The following is a 21,846-nucleotide window of genomic DNA, read 5'->3' on the forward strand; positions in this document are numbered from 1 at the left end:
AGCATGGGCTTGGAGGACATATAGAGGTGAATCAAACATGGTTTCTGCTGTCAAGTACCTTTTGACCTAGTGGAGGGGATACAGGTGGGCATCACTGGCTTAAGGCATGTTTAAAGAACTTGCACCACGGTGCTGTGAGCTCAGAGAGGTAAATGGTTGTCCAGCTCCCTTAATTTGGCAGCAAGTTGGAGACCACAGCCAGAAACTTGATTGGTCACGGTTTTGAGCCTTGATGATTTCTGTCTCTTAGCAACCACAGGTTAGGACCAAACTTGAGAGGAAGGGACCCACAAATAAACTTCTTGCCTGTGGGCTCTATGGCAGTGGTATTCTCACCTTGGAAGAGGCTGTACCTTTTCTCTGGGTAGGGGTAATTGATAGAGAAGGGCCTGGGATAGGGCAGCATTATCTTAGAGCAGGAGTTCTCAAAGTATGGCCCACCCACATCAGTTACTGGGGAACTTGTTAGAAATGCCCCTACCCCACCCCTACTGGATCAGAAGCTCTGGGAATGGGGCTACCAGTTATTCCCTACAGTGTATGTCTTTTCTACTACTCACACAAAACACTCTACTTCTGACACTTCAGTCACTCAGTGTGTGAGGCCCTGCAACAAGCAATTCTGCAACACCAGCTCAGTATCCCACAATTTCACAGGATTCTGATGCTCTCTACCTGGAGATAGGGTCAGATCCCACTGGTTGAGGACTCAGTTCCACATAACTGCACCAACCACTTCAGATGCCAATTACAGGTAGTAGGTCTCAGGTTACCCACAACTTCTGTTCGATTTGGCTACAAAGGAGGTTCCCATAATCCATTCTTGGGTTCCACTAATTTGCTAGAGCTGCTCACAGAACTCTAGGAAACACATTCATGGACCAGTTTATGTACTTATTTTTTAAAAGTTTTATTTATTTGAGAGAGAGAGTGCAAGCAGGGGAAGGGGCAGAGGGAGAGGGAGAAGCAGGCTCCCCGCTGAGCAAGGAGCCCGATGCGGGACTTGGACCCAGACCCTGGGATCCTGATCTGAGCCAAAGGCAGATGCTCAACGGACTGAGCCACCCAGGTGCCCCTACATGGACCAATTTATGAAAGGATATGCTAAAGGGAACAGATGAATATCTAGATGAAGAGATTCATAGGGTGAGGTCTGCGATGTCCTAAGTGCAGGAACTTCTGTCCCTGGGAGTTGGGGTGCATTACCTCCCAGTTTGAATGTGTTTGCCCAGCCAGAAGCTCTCTCAACTCAACTTTGGGGATTTTTAGGGCGGTTGCCTCAGGTAGGCATGATCAATCATTAACTCCATTTTCAACCCTTTTCTTTTCTCAAGGGAATGGAGGGGGGGCTGAAAATTCTAAACTTCTAATCATGTCTTGTTCTCTCCAGTGACCAGCCTCATCTATGCCCCATCTAGGAGCCCACTCAGCCCCCTCATTAAAACAAAAGACACCCTATCACTTAGGAATTTACAAGGCTTTCAGGAGCGCTGTGTCACAGGGATGAGGTCAAAGATCAAATATTAGAACCAGAGGTGCCTTTAGTGCTTTTATCACTTAGGAAATACCCAGGGTTTTAGGAGCTCTGTGTCAGAAATGGGGACAGAGACCAGCTGAGCATGTCTTATTAGAGATCACAATGTTGTAGCGGCACAACTCTCCATTTTAACAAATCTTCCTCGTGATTCTATTGCATGTGAAAGTCTGAGAACCACAGCTCTAGTCTCCAAAACTGTGCAACTCAACACCTGGACTCAGGGTCTGGCAGCATCAGCATCACCTGAGAACTTGTTAGAAATGCAGAGTCTCAGTGTCTGTCTCAGCATTATTGAACAAAGGTCTTTTAAACTAAGATTCCCAGGTGATTCTTATAAACATTCATGTTTGAGAACCACGGCTCTAGTGACTGGACCTATAGTCAACCTGGCTTGTAGGTCATAGGTGGACAAGATTATTTTAAAGAAAAGTATGTTTCCTTCTCCCTCTGTTCCAGCAGCCCCCCCCCCCCCCCCCCCAGTCAAAGCTTCAGCATCTGGGAGGCAAGCATCACACTATAACTCAATTGTGCACGCAAAAGGAGTAGCTTTATTTTTTGTAACTGGTCTCTTCTTCCTTCTGGGTCACCAACCTGCTGGGTAGCAGGGTACAAAAAATATTGTTTGTGAATTAAAAATATCTCCACCTCTTCTTGCATAAACTGTCTAATTGTGTTAACTCAGCTCCTTTGGGGTAAACACTCAAATTATCAGATATGTTTCACATATCCTAGCTCCTCCCACGATAGCTCTGGAGTAGGAGGCTTACAGGACCTTGTGGTGGCGGGGTGAGGCAAGGTTAAGCTGTTCACACGGCATTCTATACAAATTAGAAAAAAAAAATGCACCCTCCTTAAGACACTTTCCTTCCTGTCACACTGATTTTGTTTGAACACTTTGCTGCCAATGCTCTAAAGCTGCCATAATAAATGTACAAATCTACAGTGTCTGCTGAAATGAGTGGTGCTCCTTAGACGTAGGTTTCTTGTGCAGTGCTCAACCTGCACAACTGTATGCTAATTTCTATTTTTGTACCACACTGATATGCCTCATAATGAATATGGGGTTTCTCCCAGAGGCTTGCAGCTGCCTGTAGGGAAAGCAGGTTACCAACATTGACTATTCTCCCCTACCCACTCTGGAAGTTCCTACTGCTCCTCAGATCATGAGATTCAACTTTTGTTTCCAATGTATTTATTCTAATTCTTCCTTGTCTCCTCCCCATAGTCCACTGGGGTCAGGAGGCCAGGCTTTTTAAATTTTTTTTTGCATAACAAGAGCTCTGTTTATATCCTGGGTCCTCACTTCCCTTGGCTTCTTGAAGACTCCAAGTTTAAGTCACCCAGTCTGGTTCTTTATATGAAATATGAGCCGAAGGAGTTTTAAAAACTCTTTTCTTTCTCTATAATGTCTAGCTTTTGAGACTCTGTTCATTAGTGACTCACGAATAATATTGACTTCCTTTTTCTTTTTTTTTTTTTTAAAGATTTTATTTATTTATTTGAGAGAGAGAATAAGAGACAGAGAGCACGAGAGGGAAGAGGGTCAGAGGGAGAAGCAGACCCCCGGCTGAGCAGGGAGCCCGATGTGGGACTCGATCCCGGGACTCCAGGATCATGACCCGAGCCGAAGGCAGTCGCTTAACCAACTGAGCCACCCAGGCGCCCTGACTTCCTTTTTCTAGCTAAAATTCACCCTTTTCCTGAAGCGTGAAAACACATTGCTTCAGTGCATGGGCCCCTCAGGGCAGCGGTATTTACTAGATTTGAAAACATATCAAGAAAGGTCTCACAAAAATTGAATCATTTTAGCTTTCTCTTGCAGAACCTTATCAAAGCCTGTAAAAAGAAGCTCAAAAACTCCAATGGCTTGATTTTTTTATTTTATTTTTTTAGCAATTCCCTGATATGAGAGCTTTGGTAAGCATTTTCTGAGTCCCAGGTTGTAGCAAGAAACAGTTTAAACAGTTATTTTGTTGCCATTTACTAACAAGGGCTGCTAACTTCCCTGGCTAGATGAATCCTCATTGCCCTCTCCATCATACCTCCTCAGCCCTGCTTCTTCAACAACCTGACATCATCCTCACTTCATGTTCCAAAATTTGGGGGTTTTAAAAAGGGAAAAAAAAACTGACTCAGGTTGATTTGAAGAACAAGGAGTCTTATTTGGTTCATGTAGCTGCAATGTGCAGAGACTCATCACATCATGGGACCCAGCTCCAGGGCTCTGTGATTCCCTGAATTCTTTCTTCCACATGGTGGTTATTTCATAACCACAAGATGGCCACCGAGATTCCAGCACCTCATCCGCGGCACATATCATCCAGAGCAAAAGCAAGAGCCTTTGTCCCAGCATTACAAGCAGTTAGGTCACGTGCCCACCACTCAACCCAGCGTTGGTCCAGGGCATTGGGCTGCTTTGATTGGCTTAACTCAGGTGCACGTCGCACTCCGGAAGCCAACTACCTGGATTTTGAAGAGAATGTCAGTCAACCTGATGCACAGGCATCTGGGTCATTAGCCGGCTTCTACTCAGTCTTGTCAATGAGCCCTGTGCCCCAGGATAGTCAGGGAGGCAGCAAAGAACCAGTGAGGTGCAAAGGACCATGACGGCTTAGATAACGTCCCTGGTGATTGCTAGCGTCTTCTATTTTCTTAGCATCATGTCAACCTCCCTGATTCTGGTATAAACCTGAAAGAGGAGGGCAGTCCAGGAATGACGGGGATAGAATTTCCTACAGCTTGGCGGTATCCGGGCTGGGAGTTAAAATTAAATAGACTTGAAGAAAAGGCAGCAATATTTTTTTTAGCACTGAATCAGTGAACAGAATCATGCCATTGTAGAGTCTGCAATAAGATCAAGTCAATTTTTTAACATCTTACTAAAAATTTAGGGAATGAACATCCTAAAATTCCTTATGAGTAAGGGATGATAGATGGAGATCAACATGACACTTCCTGTTTTTATCAATTTGAGATGAGTAAAATGTCATTGATAGCATCTGCTTCTGTTTTTTTTTCTAAGATTATATTTATTTATTTGAGACACATAGAGAGGGAGTATAAGAAGGGGGCGTGGCAGGCAGAGGGAGAAGCAGGCTCCCTGCTGAACAGGGAGCCAGACGTGGGGCTTCATCCCAGGACCCTGGGATCATGACCTGAGCCGAAGGCAAACACTTGACCGACTGAGCCACCCCGGGGCCCCTATCTGTTTCTGTTTTAACAAATATAACAAATGTTAACTAAGGCTTTCTTAAAAGGAAACTCTTTCCCTTAAACTTATTTTCCCATATAATCTTAAAAATTTTCAACCCCAAATACAAATTGTTCCAAGGATTTCAGATACTCAACTCCAGGGCTGGGACAAAGGGTGAAATTGTACCATTCTTGATTCCCTCCATTAATTGATTTATTATTTATTCACTCAACAAACAATCCTGATCACCAGTGAGAACACCCTTTACAGTAGTCCTTTTAGGGGTCAGAACAAGATCTGTAGAGCAAGGAGAGTGTCTGCCTCTCTCAGACCCTGCTTTGCTTTGGCAATCTTTTAATCCAGGGAAGATGGGGCAAATGCTACAATGCAGTGGATCCGCCTTTCCTGTAGTCCCTTTGAACACAGAGGTCACACTTTCCGTTCTCTGGTGAACTGCCAGGGACATACTGAAGGCATTGTCCTGAAGATTCACAACCGCATTCCTTAGCCTCAGCAAGTGTCAATTCCATGAAAGGGTGAATGGCATGAGAGAGGATAGTGTTTAGTTATCAATATTTTTAAATCAATATTTTATCAATATTTTTAAAAACACTAATAGAACCTAATAAATCTGGCATTCACGTGCAGCCTTCCAAAGTCTCATGGTACCCTTCTCTGGGGGCATATCTGCAGAGGCACTTTTTAGTCCATTATTTTAATCCTTTTGATGTGATATAATTAACTGTGAAATGAAATCAGGGTTTCCAAGTTAATCCATTTGTAAGTAAGTGTCAATAGTCTTGGAGCCAAGACCAGAGATTTTACAATAATTTTGAAAAGATTTCTTTTAGAAGGATGTTTATGAGTTCAATTATACGTCCAGCAAAGATCAATGAAATGCCGAGAGCTCATGTTAATATTTTTCATAGCACTGGCAAGTCAAATCATTGTAGAGCAAGATTTCTTGATTGTATTTGATTCTAAATTAATTGAGCACACATTTCCTAGATAACAAAATTTATATTTTTATTCTCAAGCTTACACCGAACAATATGGAAACTTCCCTAGCTCGTTTCTTTATTGGCTTGCTTTTTGAACACATAATTGCAACGTCACTTGAGGAATCATAACCTATTCCTAAATGTGTAAAAATCCACTGGTGTTTCAGAAAGGACTTAAGAAAATTATAGGCAGAAGAAACAGATCACATGTCATTATATGTTTAATGATATGCAAATGCTAGTAAATTATGACCTCATTACTCTTCTTTCTTTACTGTTCTTTGAACAGATTCAAACAATTCAAAATAACAAATACATTTTTAGTGCTGAGATATAACAATAATAAATTTGAAATTGAAAATCATACATATATTGAATTACATCTTGAATTTCATAGATAATAATTTTATCATAGTAGACAAAATTGCAAACTTCTTTTTTTTTTAAGATTTCATTTATTTATTTGACAGAGAGATCGAGAGAGAGCACAAGTAGGCAGAGAGACAGGCGGAGGGAGAGGGAGAAGCAGGCTCTCTGCTGAGCAGGGAGCCCGATGCGGGGCTCGATCCCAAGACCCTGGGATCATGACCTGAACAGAAGGCAGACGCTTAACCAACTGAGCCACCCAACCACCCAAAATTGCAAACCTCTGATAGCTCAAATATTTTGTTTCTACTTATGTGAAAGGCAGTGGGTATTTTCTTACATGGGTTAGATAAGCAAACAAGGACCAGTTATCCAAGTTGTATCCACATCCTGCAGAAACTACACAGTTATGTTCTCTTCCATGTGGACTGACCAATTTGAGTTGCTGGAAAAAATGATACTAAAATGATACATGGAGTTTAAACCAAGTGAAATTACCTGATGATCACTGAGCTTTCCAGAAAGCAGAGAAACAAATGATGCAAACTGAATTTCACTTTCATTTCTAATTTATAGGGGATATTTCTTGTTTCTTGGATAGAAATCACATTACAGTACTTCGCTCTTTGGGAGTGGCAGTTAGCTGGGAAACTACAAGGTTCTAAATAGAACATGATCGACATCTAGTGGCCACAGGCAAGGCCTCTGTGTGATTTTTCTTGGCCAGGGACAGATGATGTAGCAAAGAAAGGATCTTTGGGGAAGGAAGATGAATTCTTGAATGGCTTTCTTCTCCCTCACCCAAGGTTGACCTAATTTTGCCATTGCGTATTCCTGCAAACAAGGGGCATTCAGCTAATGCAACTAAATAACATGAACTTAGTCACCTTGTGCTCCATCTTTAAGCTGTATGAAATGCCAAAGAATAAAAGAAATGAATGGTCAACTTTTTTTTTTTTTAAGTTGAATCCAATCAGGTGTTTATATTATGAACAAAGAACAACATAGGACATTCCTCATTTCTTTTAAATTAACCTCCTGTTATTCTCCCCCATAAGTGTCTGCCCAGAAATGTAAATAAAACAACCCAGTCAGAATTGGATTTTTCCAGAATATTATTTTCCAGAATAGTCCTTGGTAGCCACTTCTGGCTGAAGGAAAGAGAAGGGAGGTAGGGATAGGCAGGGAGGATCTCCACAATGTCCCCCCGACTGCTGATCTAGTAAACAACAAAATGAAAACACCCACAAGGTGCATTATTTCAGAAATTAAGGAGGTAATATGTGTTCTCCTAGTTGGTATTAGGCATCTTACACAATAGTACAAACATGTGCTAAAAGATCCCAGGAATTTTTGTTGGTTTGTTTTTGTGATATGGGGCAGGTTGTTTGTGTCAATGAACATGTGTTATTTGTGTGTGGGTGTGTCTGTTGGAGGAACAGCCTACCGATGCATGGCAGGGTCACCCGATGGATTTAGACAAAGAAGTCTCTTATCACAAAGGCCTTGTTGGGTCAGGGTGTTACAGGAGCTGTCGTGTTCCCATAGCAACCTGTGGATGGGTTTAGCCAGGAAAGAACAGAGACCCCATGCATAAATGACAGAATGATGACAGTGTTGGCTAGACTAAAGGAGGCCCAGGGCGAGATAAAAGTGTCGCAAAAGGAAAGACTTACATGCCATGCACCACAGATTCTATTTTAGAATTGGTACTGCATAATTCAAAATAAGTAAGTCAAGTTCACAAGGTCAACAGAGGCAATTGGTAAATAATTGTTTATCTGATCCTAACATTAAAGAATGGAAACATAATGTCTTGGGGAGAATTTATGGCTTAAATAGCAAAGAGAAAATGGAATAAATGAGGTTGAGGAAGCTGATTTGCTCGGGTTGTCCCTACGGAGATGAGGCTGTATCATTTGATCTAAACGAGGTGGTTATTTTTTATGTGTTTTCACTTCTTCACTCACAAACCTTCTTCAGATGAGGTAGGAAAGGGTGCCTGGGTGGCTCAGTTGGTTAAGCGACTGCCTTCAGCTCAGGTCATGATCCCAGGGTCCTGGGATCGAGTCCCGCATCGGGCTCCCTGCTCTGCAGGGAGCCTGCTTCTCCCTCTCCCACTCCCCCTGCTTGTGTTCCCTCTCTCGTTGTGTCTCTCTCTGTCAAATAAATAAATAAAAATCTTAAAAAAAAAAAAAAAACAGATGAGGTAGGAAAAATGGAGGTTTTAAAAACCTGTGCTCAGTTTCCTCACTGGCCTATCTAAGATGTCTGAGTTCATTAGATTAAAAAATAGGTGCGACTGGGTGGTGCAGTCAGTTTAGTGTCTGAATCTTAATTTTGGCTCAGGTCATGATCTCAGGGTCATGAGATCGAGCCCCATGTCGGGCTCCCCGTTCAGCGGGGAGTCTGCTTGAGATTCTCTCTCTCTCTGCCCCTCCCCCACTCCCTGCACATATGCTCCTTCCTCTCTCTCTAAAATAAATAAATAAATAAATCTGAATAAGGAAATTAAAAGTCAGAAATTTAAACAAATTAAAAATGGGTGTCCACCCCTCTATTCATGGTGAGGTCCACAGTGTGTATCTCCTCAGCCTTGTGAACTCCCCGGAACAGGCACTATTGAGAATGTGCCCCAGAACCAGAAAAAACGGAGGCCCTTAAGTTACCTTAAGGGATGTGTTTAGCCCCCTGGAAAAGTAACCCCAGCAGTGGTGTGCTGGGGCCAGCTCCTGTCAGCTCACGTTGCCACATTCCTACCCCAGTGTCCTGGGAACTTCTCTATCTCTTGGGTAGCTTTCCACTAATCCTGATAGAGATCAGAATAACTAATAATGAACATCTAGAAATCTCATCACCTTCTACAAAATGGTTTTCACACCTACTTGTTAAAAGCAAGTGTTACTCTTGCCCCTGCAGTGTATGGAAACTGAGCCTTAGGGAGAACACAAAAATTCTTTAAGGTCAAACAGTGGGTGGTCGGTGGTGTTCCAGTCTGGGTCTTCGGCCAACAAGTCCCAGGTGATAATAGCTATAGGGTCTTTCTCCTTCCAGACATACTTACAGGTTAGTGGAGGACTGTAATTAGGAACTGGAGAAGCTTTTCAAAACTGAAGGATTAACTTTCCAATGGCGGGACTGTAGAAAATTTTGGATCATATCTAGAGTGCTTTGCCCTAAAATCAGGACATCATCCTGCCACCATGGGTTCTCTGAGACCGGCCCTGCTCAGACAGAATGGATAGGCTGCTCGAAGGTTTTGGCCACCTGTTCATTTTTAACCTATCCTACAACATTCTAAATCAGTGATCCTGTTGTTAATCATTAGGTAGGACATTCTTATTAAGGGTGCCATGAATTTGTATTTGCTCCATCTCTTTATATAACCAACTGAGGAAAAGTCTTAACCAGCTCTCTGTAACAGATGAGCTTAGTTACTATCCATATGATTTATTATATTTCCAGAGGCATTCATTAATAAAACAACTCTCCTTTTCCCCCTTATCCTGATCTAAGTCCAATGACTCTCCTGAACAATTCTTCATGCATATAAACCTTTTGCATCCCTAAAGAAAGAAAGGGTAGAGACGTTAAAAACAAATAAACAAAAAAATAAGCATAAAGGAGGAAAAGCAACTCTGGAGGGAAGTCAGGATTTGGGGGTTCAATCCTGGCCCTGCTTCCAACTAACTGTATGATCTTGGACAAGACATTTAATCAGCACCTGAGTTTTCAGATGTGGGCAAAATTGTTTTTGGATCTCTTAGTTACAAGCATTCAACTTACAGCCTGTCAATAATTTATCAATAATGAATCAAACAGCCTAAACTCTTCATTTTAATGGTGTATCTTTAGCTTTTAAGCATATGTAAATGTATCTCAGTGTAACCAGATAGAATCTATTAATTCTCCAGAAACTTTATGATCAGAAAAATACAAAGAACAGAGAATACACAAGTGACCTCAAAGCAAGGTGGTTTTCTCTTGTGTACCTAAACCATCACAGAAAACCTTAATAGAAAATGTAGTCAGTTTGTGTACTCACTGTTTTTATTATTGAAAAGATATAGTCTTTCTTGTTCCCAGGATGTTTGTTTTCTAATGTGAGGGCACAACATGGTACCAAGACATTTGCTATCAGATCATTTTGCAGGGAGGGGAAGTAGAAGGAACAGATAGGAAACAGGAAAGAGAAAGAAGGAGAGAATGTAGTGTATGATAAAAAAAAAAAAATCCTTAAAAATCTGGAAAAATACTCTGGTTCATAAAAATGTTTACTTAATGAATGCCTGCTTAAAACTAGGGAGAGTAATTTCCACAATGAAAAAATATAAACATGAAAGAATATATGATATCAAGAATCTCTAAATATTCTAAGTCCAAAAAGAAGTCCCCGACTGTAAGATTTAATGGAATAAGTTGTCTATAATATGTCTTTTATTTTTTATTTTTATTTTTTTAAAGATTTTATTTATTTATTTGAGACAGAGAGAAAGAGAGAGAGCGCATGAGAGGGGGGAGGGTCAGAGGGAGAAGCAGACTCCCTGGCGAGCAGGGAGCCCGATGCGGGACTCGATCCAGGGACTCCAGGATCATGACCTGAGCCGAAGGCAGTCGCTTAACCAACTGAGCCACCCAGGCGCCCTATAATATGTCTTTTTGTCTAAACATTAAACTTCTGGTAATTTCGGCTATGTTGTGCTCAACTATAAATTTTTTTTAAAAAAATTATGATTTTAAAGAAACTAAAGAAGGTCTCTGAGCAGCTGAAAGAGCATTCATGTGGCTCAGAGCTTTATATCACGGAAGAGGCCTTCAGACTCCTATTTACTTTTTCTTTATAAAAAGTCTTACCAGGTTTCCAAACTGATGTAAGCTTCATAAGACTTCATGAGACCATTTCTTTTGTAACCCCAGTACTTAACACAAAGCCTAGTACATAGGGGGGGCTCAATAAATATTTGTTACCTAATGAGAAAATTAGAAGCAGTATGTAGTAGTTAGGGTTGTTGGAGACAGATACATACAGTTTAGAAAAGTGATAGTTGGTGGTCTGAAATCCATGAAAGAGTGACAAAAATCATGAAAACCAGACACAAAGCTCACTGAATCAAGGACACAGAGTTCCATACATCTATTAACCTCTAAAAGGTTATAGCATGGATAAAAAAACAAAACAAAACAAAACAAAACAAACCAATTGCCATCGATAATAATGATCTAGAGTCATTAGGATAATATCAAATTTTGTTTAATATTCAATTTAATAAAAGTCAGGGAACCATACAATACACTTCTAAAAGATTTTCATTGAAGAGGATTAAAATATTCAATTGGAACACTTCATCCCCTCCCATGCTTGATTTCCTCTTCTAAATGTAATCTTGATGATATGATACTGTGTACCTTAAAAAAATTCTTTGCTTCTATTCCAGGATTTCTAATTCCACAGTGTCTCTGGTAGACACTGAAAGTATGTTTTTTCTTTGCCCTTTTGAGTTATTAAGCTTCCCAGTACAGAATTTTAATATATTCCACATATCAGATCTTCCTGTTTCAGTGACAAAACAGTACAGAATTGGATCTGCAACACAATTTAAACTTGTTAATGCAACCGTGATTCTATACATTTTATAAATCTGCTTCCCAGACTTGTGGTCTTTAAAAATAAGTTCACTGAAATTCCCATCATGCTCTAAGATGCTGCGAATCAGCAGCAACACATGAAAGGGAGTAAAGCACAAGACAAAAGTCAATGTGATGCTAACAAGGAGTTTTATGATTCTCTTCTTTTCACTGTTTTCCGTGGCTTGATTATGCTGCACGGCTTGGTAGACTTTCTGGTTGGAAATCATGATAATGACCAACGGTATTGCATAACCTGTACATGTCCTAAAGAAGTTGAAACGGATTTGCCACTTCTCCAGGGGGTACTTGTCATAGCATAAAGTAAAATTAGACTTCTTGGCATCACAATATTCTATAGTTGTTTCATCTTCCCACAGAATAATACCATTGAACATGGTTTCCAATACCCAGATGGATAGGCTGACCATGAAGGCAAATCTTCTTGTCCTTAAAAAAGAAAACCTCAAAGGGTGGACCACAGCTAAGTACCGATCGACGGCGATGCAGGTGAGGAAGGCCGTGCTGCTGTAAAAGTTCATGTACATGAAGAATGCGCTCCCCTTGCACAAGGCAGGAGAGAAGGTCCAGTTGTCATTATTCCAAGTGTAATCAATCCATAGAGGGAGAGTTAATGTGTAGAGCAGATCTGAGAGTGATAAACTGAAGAGGTAAATTCCTAGCTCATTCTCCTTCTTTGCTTGCAGAAAAGACACACATAGAGATCCGATGTTGGCTGGGACACTGACTATGACCACAAAGATGTAAACAATTGGAAATAAATAGTGATCCAGGTCGTGCTGTTCTTCAATACACGTGCTGTTCATTTTCTCGTATGAAGGTGGGAACTACATTTGTTCTTAGGAGGTAAATAGCAAGGTCAGTTTTGTCTCCTTCCAGTTTGTTTTTAACATCTTTTTTATTAAAATGTGTCCACTTTTCTTCGTTTTCAAAAGCTTTGATGCATTCATCAGTGCTTTTAAAGGGTGGATGTAGACCAATTTTCACAAAGATATCAATGGTTGGAAGTCAGAATCCAGCCTCCTGACAGTTAGTCACAATGGCCAGTGGATTTTAACGAGCAGAAGTCCACGTTCTTATTATCACAGAATGCTGATGAAGAACCCTCAGGGACCAACCGGGTCATCCCTCAGCATCCACAGAGTGTTGTCCCCATTTTGTTTTTCTTCACAAAACTCAGGAGATTGGTGCACACATGAACATAGAAGGCTTTGTTTTCACAGAGATTAACATCTCTTTTTACCATGCCTTTGTTTCTGTAATGAAAGATGAACTAGAATAGTTTAGATGTTTAGCAGATGCATCATGCTTTTGAAATAATCTTCTTTTCCTTCATTTCTTGAAGATATCAAAAATGTATTAAATTATAACAAAGGTGTTTAAAAAGGGAAATTATTTAATTGACTTCAGTGAATGAAATCAAGCTGAGAAATTTTAGTCTATTTCAAATAAGAATTACCCACAAGGTGAAAGATTAGAGGGAATTCTATTTCTCACCGGACATGATCACAAAACTAAAGTTACAACGTTATTTTCGGAGCTAATAAAAATGGCAAGTGTAATGATTTGTTTGTAATCAGTAAATGCTTTTGAGTTGTATGATAAGTATAGTTACATGATTTCAAATGTTTAATTTCGTATGCAATCTAGGTATGAGGCACTTTCACTATCCGCTTATTAGCCGAGCAAATATTGTCACAAGAAATTTAATGAAGTGAAATATTTTAGAATATAGCAGCTTGCTAAAACTTCATAAATAATTAGACAACACTACCTCTTTTGTTTTCCTTTTGCTTCCTTCATGGGTACTTTATCTTTCCTGCACTTTTGTGAAAGAGAGGGCAGAATATTCTTAATTCTGGGCAAGATCTTGTCATTATCAGTGTCTACCTTTGTACCTGATTGTTTATTACCTTAGTTTTTTAAAGGTCTGATGTTATAGATTCACATAGGAGCAGAGACCCCATCCTTCTCTTCATAGTAGAGTAGAGAAATACTTCTGTCTCTATTCCTTTGCTAGTGAGGCCTATTAGTGCTTTGGATGATTTATGTGATGGGGAGCTTCACAGGACCCTCTGTAGAGTAACTATGCAGAGAACTTGTTGTGTGCTTGATGACACCCAAACCACCCATTTCCAAGTATGAGTGAGCCCTGAGCACCACCAAGGCCTTCCCACCACAAGTCCACAAGGGTTCTGCTAGAAGAAAAAACCATATTCAGAGTATCTATTTATATGTCACTCTTAAAACAAAGTGGAGAACTAAAATTCTCCAAGTCTTCTTGTTTTACCACACCTAGAAATATGAACAAAATGTGAAAAAACAACCTTTTAAATCAATAGGTGAAACTTCCAGAGAGGAAAAAAAAAAAAAACTGATGGAAAAAAGGAAGTGGGAGCTGAGATCAGGAAGGTAGGTGAGCAAAAAACTCTGGACGTCTGGAGGCATATGTGGATTGGAAGAAGTAACTAGAGCCTCTAATGCAGAGAAGCTGGAGACGGAGTTCAGACACACGCAGGAAGTGGTTCTCTCTATCCCACACGTGTGGGGATCCTGGAGCCTCTGCTCTCACACAAAAGGTGAACTAGAAAAATGAACCTAAGAAACAACAAACTGGACAGCTCCTTACAGACAGCAGGGAAAGTTGGCAAGTTTCCGTGAGGAGTCATGATGAAAAATCCCTGAGTATTCATGGCCTCTGGCTGGACCTCACTTGGGAATGGGGCCTGAGTCTACACTCTTAGTTTAGTCCTGCGATCTGCACACCAGCCATGAACTCGTGCTGAATCTATGTGCTCAACTTCATCAGTCATCAAGGGAATGCAAACTAAAACCACAACGAGATACAACTACACACCCACCCGAATAAATAAAATGAAAAAGACAGAAATTACCAAGTTGTGGTGAGGATGTAGAGCGCCTGGGACTTTTATATACTGTTGGTTGGAAAATTGTTTTGACACTTACGTATACCCTGTGGTTCAGCAATTCCATTTCTAGGTATATGGTCAACAGAAGTACGTACAAGTGTTACGAAAGACATGGGTTAGAATTAGGATATTCATAGTAGCGTTATTTGTACTATCCCCCAAGTGGAATGAGCACTTGTAGTAGAATAGGGAAGTAAATAGATAAATAAATAGATAAGTAAATATTAACACAATTGAAATCTATACATCCATGAAAATGCACAAATTATTGCGGCATACAATAGCACAGTTGAAGCTCAGAAACATAATGCAGAGTGATAGAAAAAGACTGGCACAAAAGAATATATACTATCTGATTAAAAAGTAGGTAAAGTTAATCTACACTGTTAGAAATCAGAGCAGTGGTCCATTTATTAAAGGCTTTCTATGTGCTAGGCACCATTTAAAATGGCATGCATGTTTTTTATAATTTATGTGTTACTACAATTCTGTGCTATTTATTATAACCTTATATTACAAATAAAGAATTGAGCCACATATTAAGCCATTAGCCCGGAAATACCTATTTAATCATTGGTAGAACTTGGCCACAATCCTAGGTTGGAATGTTAAGTAAAGCCTCTTGACTCTTAACCATTTTGCTTTCTGCTTTTTGCATAAAAATGCCTTAGAAAGCTGAGGTATTGGGCGCCTGGGTGGCTCAGATGGTTAAGTGTCTGCCTTCGGCTCAGGTCATGATCCCAGGGTCCTGGGATCGAGTCCCGCATCGGGCTCCCTGCTCCTTGGGAGCCTGCTTCTCCCTCTGCCTCTCTCTCTCTCTGTCTCTCATGAATAAATAAATAAAATCTTTAAAAAAAAAAAAAAAGAAAGCTGAGGTATTTTTGCAGCAATGCAGACCAGCTTTGTTGAGAAAGAAGAGAATTATTTTCTATTTTCTACTGAAATAGTGGCACCGATAGATTAGTACAAGTCTTCTAGCCATAATAACAGATCTAATTAAAGAAAATAATTTGTGAATAATCACTTCGGTAAATTGGATCGAAAGTGACCACATGTTTTCTAGAAAACATCACTTTCATATTGTCTGTTAGACTACACAGGCTTCAAATAAACTTGTAAAAATCATCATCTCATATCATGTCTTCGCACTTAGTAACAATGTGCTGTTATGTGCCCATAGATTTCTTTTCTGTAATGAAGAATGTATCGGATTAACTTAGGCTCTAATTTTTCCTGCACTTGATTTGAGAAATAGATGGCTAAAAGGAGCATATATCCTGCTACCATACTCAAAACAATTTCCCAGTTCTTAAGATTCATGAGGCTGAGCTTTGAAGAGTCTATTGTTGAGTTCAGGAATCCTCTGTGAACTATTTCAAGGTTGAAATTAATTATCTTTCACCACTCATAATGTGGTAAGGAAGAAAATGTAGATAAAACCGATTGTGAGATTGATCTATATGTAGCATGATATGTCTGCAATGTTGCAAAAATCATGTGTTGTTGATGCCCGCATCTATCTTGTCAGTCCAGATGCAAGAACAAACCCTACCTAGAGGGGAGCCTGGGTGGCTCAGGGTCCTGGGATGGAGCTCTGCATCAGGTTCCCTGCTCAGTGGGGAGTTTGCTTCTCCCTCTCCCTCTACACCTCCCCCGCTTGTGCTCTCTCTCTCTTTCTCTCTCTCCTCACTCTCTCTCTCAAATAAATAAATAAAATCTTAAAGAAAAAGAATGAACCCTAGAGGTTATACCACCCGCAGGTATGGCTGGGCCCGCCAGGGAGCCTGTAGGAATGCGACCCCATTAGCTTACAAGTAGTTAATCAGCACTACCTTAAATATATAATTACTAAATGTACCAAATGAAATCTCTAACAGAAGGGATAAAGATATTTTTCAGAATCTAAATCTCCTGAGATGGAAAAGACCTTCACGGGGCTGGATGAAGCAGGATCAGAGCACCTGTTAACATGACCTCATGGGCCTCCACTCAGTAGTGTCCGCCTTTGGGACACCTGGGTGGCTCAGTGGTTTAAGCATCTGCCTTTAGCTCAGGTCATGATCTCAGGGTTCTGGAATTGAGCCCCATGTCAGGCTCCTTGCTCAGCAGGGAGTCTGCTTCTCTCTCTCTCCCTCTCCCCCTGCCCACCGCTTACTCTCTCTCTCTCAAATAAATAAATAAAATCTTAAAAACAAAACAAAAAAAACGGGGGCCACCTTCTCAGGAGACCCCTGCTAGCATGATCTCATGGGCTTCCACTCAATGATACCCACTTCCTCAAAGACCCTTGCCCCAAATTTTGCCCTTCGAGCCCTCACTTGCCAGCCATTGGGGAGCTCAGGACTCTAGACTATTAGCTCCCCATTCTTCTGCGTGGTGTCACACTAATAAATAGCCTACCTTTCTTCACTGCAAAACTCAGTGACAGTTTTAATTGGCTTGCTGCCTATTAGGTGGACAAACCTTGTTTAATTTGGTTATAAAGTATCATATTAAACATTTAAATATCAGAAAAAAAAGAAGTCAGGTAGTGGTTACTTTGGGGGAGGGGCCGGGTAATGACTGGAAAAGGGCATGAGGGGGACTTCTGAGAATTTGTCATATTCTGGTTTTGCTCTGAGTGTTCATTCCATGAACGTGTTCAGTTTGTAGACATTCATCAAGCTGTATACTTAGGATATGTGCATTTTTCTGCATTATGTTATATTGCAATTAAAAAGTTAGAAAGTAGAATCAAAGGCTCTGTGGGATGAGCTATAAAGAATCTTGACAGCCAACCATCATCTAAATTACCTGCAGATGGAGCATATAGACCTTCTTAAGAACTGATAAGATTTTATTTCTTTTCTCACATATAAAAAGAAATTCATAGAAACCAAAGCAAACAATAAATAATGTAAACAATATGAAAATGAATTGGCCAAAAATGAAAGTTTGCCATATGAAAAAACAAACATCCTAGGCACCTGGAAGAAGTAAATACAAATCATCCCTTGAGGAAAGTTCTCTCAACCTAGGCTTCAAAGAATTCTCTCAGAAGGAATGGATGGTTGCCAGAAGGGAGGGGGCACGAGGGTGAGAAAGCTGGGTGAAGAGGAGTGGGAGATACAGGCTTCCAGTTAAGGAATGAATAAGTCACAGGGATAAAAGGTACAGCATAGGGAATAGAGTTAGAGTTACTGTAAGAGCCTTGTGTGGTGGTGACAGAGGGTAGCTACACTTGCGGTGAGCATAGAATAAGGTATAGAGTTATCGAATCACTATGTTGTCCACCTAAAACTAATGTAACATTGTGTGTCAACTATATTTCAATAGAAAATATTAAATAAAAAAAGAATCCTCACAGAGTTCTAACAAATATGAGTTCATTAAAACACACACACACACACACACACACATTAACCACTATAAGATTCATCAAAAAATGAGGAAGATGAGTAGCAGATCCACAAGAGCTTTAGAATAAAATTAATAGATATACAACACAAAACAAGTATGTTTAATAAGAAATAAAGGAGGGGCGCCTGGGTGGCTCAGTTGATCAAGCATCTGCCTTGGGCTCAGGTCATCATCCCAGGGTCCTGGGATCGAGCCCTGCTCAGCTGGGAGTCTGCTTCTCCCTCTGCCTCTGATCCTCCCCAACCCTCTCATACTCTCTCTCTTCCTCAAATAAATACATAAAATCTTTTTTAAAAATAAGAAATAAAGGAAGGAATTTAAACTCATGAGTAAGGAACAAGATGTAAGGAACAAAGATGAATTGGCATATTTTTAATAAGATTGAAATAAACTTTCCAGAAATAAAAAAAATGTAATAATTTAAATTTAAAAAATCAACACAGGGACTAACTCGCTGATGAGCGTTAGTTGAAGAGAAAACTAACATACAGCAAGATAGATCTAAGGAAATCATATGAAATTATCAGAGTGTTAAAGAGACGGGAAAAAAACCAAAGAGCCATGGAGGATAAAGTGAAAAGGTCCCCATATGTTTAATTAGAGTTCCATAAGGGACAGAAGAGAGAAAATAGGGAATGTTTGCAAAGATAATGACTGACAGCTGTCCAGGACTGATGAAGGACATGGAATCCTCAGATTTATGAAACCCAGCAAATCCCAAATAGGATTAAAAACAAAGATGGAAATCTACATTCCTTAGACACACTGCAATGAATCTGCTGAACCAAGACTAAGAAAAAAAAAAGGGCCAGAGAGAAAAAATAGAGTACCTATAAAGAATGAACTGTAGAGTGACAAAGGACTTCACAGAAGTAATAACAGAGACCAGGAGACAGTGGGTTGATATTTCCAAATGGCCATGAAAACTTATGTCATCCTATAATTACATACCCAACAGAACTAAATGTCAAAACCAAAGCAAAATTAAGGACAGTTTAAGATAAACTACCACTGAGAAAATTGACCCCAAAATCCTCATTAAAAGGACTTCTAAAGGATACAAGTGAAGACAGAAAATGACACTAGAAAAAAGTCTGAGATGCACAGAGTTGAATAAGCTACGGAGGATGGAACCCTCTTCGATGGCTGCACAGGGTCCCACCTATCACTAGGCTCACATGTCTGGGAAGAACACCTCAACCATGAAAATATCCTTCCTTGGGACCAGGACTGAGAGGTCAGGGCAGGGGTGGGGAGGGGCTGGCAGTGGGTGCCCCTTCCTCCTCTATTCATCTTAATAAGTATGCATCTTTTCTTTTAAGGAAGAAAAAAAGATGGATAAAAGGGAAACATAAATTTAGGAGGATTTATAAAGTTGGAATGAATTTCTTTCTCTGTAAAAACATTTCCAACCTTGACTATAACCATCACAAGATCAAATAGTTTGATGAAGCAGATACAGAGTGTCCTCTCTTGGATAACAGAAGCAGTGGTAATGAGGTTGTCGTTATGCGTGTGGCTCTGGAGACTTTTTGAAAGGCTCTCACAACCCTTGGGGGATTTGTGACATGGTGCTTCTTCTCTAAGTTTCAGTCTTCACAGGTAAAATTAACACCCACTTTAGAGAGTTATCGTGACAATAAAGTGAGAACACACATAACGTTCATGGCACATGGGAGGCCTTCACTATGTATTGGACGATGGTACTGTTTTAATGACACACTGCTAGTCTGCAGGTGTCCTTGTGCTATTCCCTACATGTCCTGAGAGGAGATCATCTTCGGCCATCTACCCAGAACATAGCGGGGACGCCAGGGGCACTCAGAGTGTAATTTGTACAGCAACATTTCACATATGATACCAAGCTCAGCAGATAACAGCTGTCGAATTAATTTGTGTGAATCTGAGATTTTTTTTGCTTCTGAGATTTTAATGGAATACATAGTTCTTATTATTCATACCTCTTTTCAGATATCATTTTTACTACTTTAATAAAATTTTGACAAAATTGTTTTTAGAACCAGTGTTGAGAAATTTGGATAAGTTTCTAATTTTGACTTGAATTTTTACCAAATGCCAAAAGAAGATAATCCCCAGTGTATTAAAATATATCTATTATTGGGCGCCTGGGTGGCTCAGTTGGTTAAGCGACTGCCTTCGGCTCAGGTCATGATCCTGGAGTCCTGGGATCGAATCCCGCATCGGGCTCCCTGCTCAGCGGGGCGTCTGCTTCTCCCTCTGACCCTCCTCCCTCTCGTGCTCTCTGTCTCTCATTCTCTCTCGCAAATAAATAAATAAAATCTTTAAAAATATATATATCTATTATTAACCAGGTCCTCAAATAGTACAAATCATTGATGACAATGTTTTCCTACAGGATATAGGAAACACTTCCTTCCCTTCATTGATCGGTTTAATAGCTGCTTATTAAGACTACTATGTGCCAGATACTGATAGCCACTTGTTAAGTAAGAATTATGACTTAATACTTATTAATACTGGATATCCTATTTCCAAATTTCACATTATTTCTGATGACATAAAAAGTATCACGAGACCATCGTACCAACCAGGAAATGGCACAGGATGACTCTACAGCTGGGAGCTGGTAGATTTCTTCACAAACACTTAATTCAGTTTGCCAATATGAGGTTTCCTGAAAAGGGAATGGAGCATAAATATTCCTCTTTTGCATATTGGTAGTTTTACCTAACTCTTTCTATATATCATTTTTGACATCCTTTTACCACTGCTCAGAGAAGAGGAAACCCTGTGTCAATCTCATTTCTCTCTCTCTTATAAAGTTCTGCTTCATTGCATTCATATAGCCTAAACTCGATAAAAGGTTGTGAACATTACTGACAATCATGCCAAAGTATGTCATCTACATAAAAATCTTATTTTATTGTTTAATCATACACTTACCCATGTTTAATCATACACTTACCCATGTTTCTTCAAGATCTCGGTGATGATCTTGTCCGCCGAGGAGCTGGATAAATCTGCTTGCACCGAGATGAGAAACCAACCCTAGTGAGGGGACAGGAAATTGCACTCATATTTCAACACAAAACAATGAGGAAGCAACCTCTTAATGAGGATTTACGTTATCCAAATTTGAACAAAAGAAGTCTCCTAAATATTTTAAAAGACGTTTTTGTTTATTCATTACTGTAGTATAATTTTTAGGATTCACTTTCCTCTTTGCATCTTAATCACAATGTATACTGGTATTATAAGTTTATTTAATAGAATATGTACTAGAATTTCATGTAATCACTCGCTCACTCATTCATTTATTCTGTCTATACATACATCTATTATACTCTTAGGGCATTGTTCAGGGAGTGATGCCGGATCTGGCTACGGTGCACAAGGACCTCATCACCCGCTGAGAGAAAGACCTGTTCAGTCACAACCATAATACAAGGGTGAAAGCGGGTAAGTACTCAAAGAGATGTCCAAAAAAAGAAAGAAAGGAGAAAAAAAGAAAGGATGAATCACTGGATGTATGACGTGGGAGCGGATGGTCTACATGGATTCAGCCAGATGAGCTTCCTGGGAAAAAAGCAGCTGGGGAAGAATGGATGTTTGGTGTAAAATGAGCATGTTTCCTTGCTTAATGGCGGCAACTTTGTGAAGCCTGCCTGCTTGCCTGCCTGCCTGCCTTCCTTTCTTCCTTCCTTCCTCTCTCCTTTCTTTTTCTTTCTTTCTTTTCTTTTCTTTCTTCTTTCTTTCTTTCTTTCTTTCTTTCTTTCTTTCTTTCTTTCTTTC

At 40.1% G+C, this 21,846-nt stretch overlaps 1 protein-coding gene across 4 annotated transcripts; it reads right to left on the reverse strand.

Annotated features, from left to right (window-relative positions):
• Positions 1–11,332: 11,332 nt before the first annotated feature.
• GPR65 (G protein-coupled receptor 65) lies at positions 11,333–21,120 on the reverse strand. 4 transcript variants are annotated; one of them, XM_034992425.1, is made up of 3 exons: positions 21,020–21,100; positions 20,643–20,728; positions 11,333–12,999 (listed from the first exon to the last, which is right to left on the reverse strand). In XM_034992425.1, the coding sequence occupies exon 3, from the start codon at positions 12,547–12,549 to the stop codon at positions 11,524–11,526; it is 1,026 nt and encodes a 341-aa protein (XP_034848316.1). In that variant the 5' UTR covers positions 12,550–12,999; positions 20,643–20,728; positions 21,020–21,100; the 3' UTR covers positions 11,333–11,523. The 4 variants fall into 4 exon arrangements, with proteins under 4 accessions (XP_034848316.1, XP_034848315.1, XP_034848318.1 ...); XM_034992424.1 differs by lacking the exon at positions 20,643–20,728 and having other exon boundaries at positions 21,020–21,120; XM_034992427.1 differs by lacking the exon at positions 20,643–20,728 and having other exon boundaries at positions 11,333–13,016; positions 21,020–21,056.
• Between the last annotated feature and the right edge of the window lie 726 nt (positions 21,121–21,846).

This window comes from Mirounga leonina, unplaced genomic scaffold (genome assembly GCF_011800145.1).
Source record: "Mirounga leonina isolate KUSES-001 unplaced genomic scaffold, KU_Mleo_1.0 Mir_82, whole genome shotgun sequence".
In the NCBI taxonomy this organism is placed as follows: Eukaryota; Metazoa; Chordata; class Mammalia; order Carnivora; family Phocidae; genus Mirounga; species Mirounga leonina.

What these genes read in the sequence shown, in the direction of transcription:
- GPR65 (XM_034992424.1), bottom strand. Translation starts at nt 12,549, where the DNA reads ATGAACAGCACGTGTATTGAAGAACAGCACGACCTGGATCACTATTTA.